Source organism: Vigna angularis, assembly GCF_016808095.1.
Source record: "Vigna angularis mitochondrial DNA, complete sequence".
NCBI classification, from domain to species: domain Eukaryota; kingdom Viridiplantae; phylum Streptophyta; class Magnoliopsida; order Fabales; family Fabaceae; genus Vigna; species Vigna angularis.
In genome coordinates, this window is record NC_021092.1 from 314,125 (window position 1) to 320,124 (window position 6,000).

Sequence of the window (6,000 nt, forward strand, 5' to 3'; positions counted from 1 at the left end):
CCACAGGGGCAGAGGATGATACCTCGCCCTGGTCTCCAAACCTATTTTTTGAATAGTTATCAGCCCCTTCAAACCAAGAAGGACTTGGCGATGATGGTAATGAGGGAGAGACTCAGAGAGGGCCACTAGCTTCCGACTGAGACGGGCCAGCTTCAGATAAGGTGACTGCATTGGCGGGCGACACAGTCCCAGATTCGATGCCAGCGTCGGGTGCTTCCGTTTCCGAACTGGTTTGTTCGTCCCCGTCGGCACAAAAGGCAATCAATCAGAATCCAGAAAAAAGATGGAAATAGTGAATAAAGCAAGATCTAGATGGATCCCTATCTTTATCTCTATCCACGGAGATACCTATCTATATGGATAGAAATCTATCTATGAATCGATCTAGACTATCCTCTATCCGGATAGATATGTCCCTATGAGCGACTACGCCGATCTTTATATGTTTTGGCCACGTCCGTTTCCGCTCCGAAGAGGAAGGTTTGGATCTTTCAATCTTATGTCGTGAGGGATGTGACCTATGTTAGGTCCATAAAATACCACCGCTTTTGGTGTTCTATGATTCACCTCCGAATAATGAGTAGGTAGTTCGATCCTTTTGATTCTTCTCTTCCTAGGAAACGGATGGGGGGATGAGGAGCAATAGGTCGAATTACTATATAAAGAAGAGTTGTAAACTAGAGGACTTCTTGTTCGAGTAGGAAGATCTTGGTTTTTCTCGTTTCTTCTCTTCGATAAGAATAGGGATTTGAAATGATACAAATCCCTCTTCATTCTGTTGTGCTCAGCGAAGGAACTGCCTAAGCATACTTTTTCGGATCCAAACTTCTTTGTTCTTTCTAAGTATTCTTCTTGCATAGAATAACGCAACTGTTGTTGCAAAAACCGGGATTTTAGTAGCAGGCGGCATCCCCGCTTAGTTTTGAGTAGGTGGAACCATTCTGTTTTGGTTCTTCTCCACATTCTTACCGGGTGATCCAGGAATTTGCCTATGATTTTATCAACTGATATTTCGATATAGAAAGATCTCCTTATTTCTTCACCGCGGATTCTCGCGTCATTTTCTTGAAAAGATATTAGATCACCGTGGGAAACTTTCAAACGAGTAATGCTTACAATTCGATTATTAACAAAAACCCTTCGATGACTTATCGGCTGCCTTGCTTGAGGAATAGTTTCACGAAAATGGAGACGAACCGGAATAACGTCCGATCTTGTTTCTGGATTGAGTATAAAAGGGATATATGAAGTTCGTTCTGTTCCTCTGTGCATCTCTGTGATGGGTAAATCTGCATGAAAAAGGGGCAACTTTCGTGTAGTTTGTGATTGGATGTAACTGTTCATATTTTTTCTCGGAGAAATCTTTCTCTTAAGAGATCTCTTCTTGTTCCTCAATCTTCGGAGAACGCGGCGTTGTATTATTGTAAGTTCTCTGTTCCGAACATTTCCTGAAAGTAGACGACAAGTTTTAAATCGCATATCTCGTCGTCGTTCAATCAGTCTGATTCGCCACATCGCGTATAAAGGGAATCGAAGCCCGTTCCTATAGAATAAAAATTCCCTTACTAATGAAATAATGGTACCCTTCACAATCAGTTTATCGTCCGTTTTTTCATTTTATCTCGAGGTCAGGGGGAATGCCGCGGGGCTATGGGAGTCGAACCCAATTCTGCCAAAACCCCCGACAAAAGCAAGAAGGAAACTGGCATACCTCTCTTTCTTCTCTTATTCAATATCTGTCTAGCCCTTATTTATCCTGCTCGCCCTTCTTATTACTTACGCTATTTACCCTTTATTGACTTCCCCAGCTTTGAGTGAAGTTCCTTTATTTGATCTTGTCTCCTAGTGGTACCATCTCTGCTTACTCTTTCTTCTTTCCATCTACAAAGTTTGCGGAAAAGAGAGAGCAGACGGTTCTCGGCATCATGATGCAAGAATGACATCTGAGATCGCTCATTCCATTGCTTTACAGTCATGATATGATAGGAATGATTCTATTTACTAGAAAGAGACAATACCCTATTTTTATTTTAGCATCGAAGAGGGAATTTTTTTTTGTAGACTGCTTTTTGAAAGTGAAATAGAGACTTTAATTGATACTTGAACTATTGACCTGGCTAGCGCTAACGCTTTGCAAGGTGGAGACTGGTCCGCTTGAAATCGCTAGAGTTGAGAAGGGTCTGCTAATCATGGTACGAATTCTCTGTTTAGGTTAGTATACTACCGAAGCAGTTATGCCGACAACAGCTTATATAGCGGAGGTGATTGCCGACACTATCTATAGGATAAGCAGCTAGATCGATTCCTAACAGGAGAGTGACTATGCGTAACAGTCAAACAATTGGACCGCTTCGCCCCTTGGCTTGGCTGATCATCCTTGCCCATTTCTATTCCGAAATCTAGACAGATCACTCGGAGGAGCCGGATCTCCATCTCTAGAACAGAATAAAGCGGCGATCCAATGCCAAAGCTAAATTGCTCCCGATCTTAGGCCCAGTCGAAAGAAGATTGCTTATTCAAAAGAGTGGAGTTCGGGGTATTGACTCATAAGTAATTTACGTGAAAGTAATGGAATGGGCAACAAATCGCCTCACTCCTCGCCTACTGATCTTCCTCCAAGAGATTCAATGGGACTTGGTCTCGATGTCAACTCAAGAATTCACTGAGTCCGGTATTCCCTTATGAAGTGCTAATGCAGTCGATTTCTTCACATCTTCGGTTGCGAGTTCAATCGGACTTTTTTCTAGTCTTGCCTTACTAAAAGGTATTCCCATATCGGGTGAATGACCAGATCGAGATAAGTTGGCCTTCTCTTCATCTATCCGAATCCTCAATAGAAGGACGACGATACTCGAAGACTTTCCACTTTCTGCAAAAGAGGGAACCTTCCCATAACTCACTCTAAAACGTGATAAAAGCCCTCTTTTCGGCACCTTCACGCTCCTTCTAAGGGGTCCAACCTTATATATCTAATGGGGTTTTGCTTCGTCTTTCTCCTGAGGGACGGACCTCGACTCACTACATGAAGGAGTAGACCAAGGCGAAGAACTTCAACTTAACGCATATATCGCATAGAAGATAAGACTGCATTGGAAGCTTGATGAGCGAGTCAATCAGTTCAGGCAGGTTCAGCTAGTTCTAAGCCAATCTCTAAAGTGAGAAGTTCAGATTGAGCAATTTCATTTTACAGAGCTCCAAGCTTTATTCTTCGTTAGTAGCTCAAATCCAAGCCGAGCCTAGCTTATCTTTCTTGTTGGAATTGTCTCGAATCGAAAGTTCCATCTTCAAAGAGATAGAAAGACCGGGGCAGGCATTAGATGCTTGAACATTCACTTCGTTCGGTCTGAATATTGAATTTAGGCTTCCTGCTTCAATAGAAATGAAACCTTTCTGACTTAACTTAATCAAGATTCAGCTCGAGTAAAGGAAGGTTGAGCTAGTCTTTGTCTAGTCAATCAAGTAGCTTTCCTTCGATTCCTTCTGACTGATCAAATCTGCTCTAAATGACTACCTCGATGTCCACGTCCGCCCGCGCCAGATCTGAGCTTTCGTGATAGGTGAAAGAACCTTTTCCGTAGGGGATAAAAACTGACTATACGTTAAGTTAACTAAGCCCTTGTTGGTAAGGAAGGCTATTGAAAGACCTAAAGGAAGCTATTAAGAGGTTGGGCTTGGCAGGTGGTTTTTCCTAAACCTAAAAAGGGACTCTTGGAGATTGACTTGGGATATCTTTGACTATATTTATAAAGGTTCGATATTTCACTAAAAAGATAGAAAAGGAGGGTGAATCTGGTCCTCAAGGGTATGACCTATAACTAAAGACCTGCCATTCTCTTTACTCCGACAGGCGAATCACTACTAACGTAGACTACCGTACTTTTCCAACCCACCGCCCTCAGCTTAAATTCAATCATTCCTTTCCTTCTACTTCTGCGTGAGAATCTTCCTTACCCACCGTCCTAGCTTCGTAGTCTAGGTGTGTCTATACGGAGTGATTCAGCCTTAAATGCTACGGCTTATAAGAGGACCCCCCATATCCAGCCCAGCACCACAAAGCCTCATAGAGGTAGAAGTCTGGAATGGAAGTAAACTAGCTCTTATTTTTCTCATTCAAGCCCTCGAATCCTATCCTTCTTTTTTCACTTGATGAAGTTACTTGGCGCTGTTATGATAATGATAACACGAGCTAAGGTTGGTAAAAGGAGAAAGGCGCATAGGATCAGATCACTTGCTCATACACCACAGCGGGCACATTGACTGGCTTACTCCAAAACATAGAACAAAGATTAGATTCCTTAATTATTGAATCGGGGAAAGACACGAACCCTTCTCCTATAGTACCTTCCATTCCCTATTTTGTTTTGTCTTCTCGAGCGAGTTCTATAGATTCCATAAGCCAAAAGAATAAAGAAGCCTTTCATACGATCCATGAAACAAGGGCCTAACTCTTGCTATGACACCAATCTTACTTTGCTTCCTATCTATGGGTTGAAGTAATACTTATTTCGAACGTAGAGTAAGCCAACCCTCAAGGTCCCTTCATGCAATGACATTCCCATAAAGATAGAGTAAGGAGTCCTCTCTTGTCCTACTCAAGGGGTGCAGTAGGTTTGTTTTTCCCTCCCCTCAACTGATTGCGAGGCCCCCTATAAGACTGTGCTATCTCTTCCTCCTTGCAGGTCCAAGCACAAGGCGAGCCTATCCTTGGGATCCTAGCTTTGCAGCAGGGGGCCAAAACCACCGTTTAACTAGCTCTTTCGACATCCTGCCGGGAATATGGATCCGTATCCGTCACTCACTCTATTAGGCGGCTACCTGATCGTTAACAAGTAGAAAAGTAGTTTAACAGCGCTGGATCCTGCTTCTTTCATGGTCCAAAAGAGCAGGTTGGAACGAACCTATCTAAACCCATCCATCTTCATTCGATCGATATGGGATCCTTATTCCTTATATATATAGAATTAATAAGAATCTTATATGTTTAACCAGCGGATAGGCAACTACACTCCCTTTTGTATGCATGCTGGTAAGACTGATAGACTGTAATTCTATCCCTTTTCTTTTCTTGAAAGAGCATATAATATATGATGGTTATGAATGGATAAATGCAATGATTGATCCCACAGCGCTTTATTTAGCAAGCCATACAGTAGGTAGATTCTATTAAAACAGACCATGATATAGACAAGGGGCTAGATCGTGATAAGGGCATTCTAGAAAAAATCCCTAATGAAATGAAATGGAGAGTCGCCGGCTCAGGCACGCGGTCAGAGTCCCGGGCTGGGCACCTCCTCACTGCTTGTGGCGTGAACGGCATTGAATAGAGTCTGAGACCTCGATCTCAGTCAACAAAAACGAGAGTTTTCTCTGTTAGTTAATGACTCATTTAATGAGTCAAAGATGGCTTCAGGTGTCCTTTTTCTATCTCCTAGCCCGCTCTTCGATCTCCAGAGAGAAGACCTCCGCACTGACAACAAAGGCTTGCAATGCATTTCTTACTCCACGTAAAACAGCAACTAAGTAAGGGCTCCGACTCGACTTACATGACCGCTGCAACAGATTCAGCTTAATACCCCGATTCAGGAACAGATTCCTCAAAGGAAACAGATTCACCTTCTGATGCTTTCGATTTTGACTCCAGACCAGACCTGGATGGACGAGGGACTCGAGGAAGAAAAGAAGTCCCGGCTAACTCCTATCTATCTTGACCGAGAAAAAGTTGTTCAAGAGGCTCAGCTCATATGGATTTGGGTTTTTCCGCTTTTGCGAATTCAATCAATCTCTTCTCCAACTTATGTTTCTTCCGCTTCGATCTCTGAAGCATCCCTATAGTGCAAAGACTGATCAATCCTTCACAGTCCCTCTTTCTCCTAGCACTAAGCATAGAAAGCTCTCATCTCACAAGAAAGCAAAGCCTTTTTTTCTTTCCCCGAAGCTACGTGTAATCAATTCTGAGCTTAGACTAGAGCAACTCCCAAACAAAGCGTTAATATTAGTAGT

The 6,000-nt window shown here is 42.8% G+C and overlaps 1 protein-coding gene across 1 annotated transcript; it reads right to left on the reverse strand.

Moving 5' to 3' along the window:
* Positions 1-438: 438 nt before the first annotated feature.
* Positions 439-1,479, reverse strand: rps4 (ribosomal protein S4). Its single transcript has one exon. It carries the CDS (start codon positions 1,477-1,479, stop codon positions 439-441), a length of 1,041 nt encoding a protein of 346 aa, YP_007889804.1.
* Between the last annotated feature and the right edge of the window lie 4,521 nt (positions 1,480-6,000).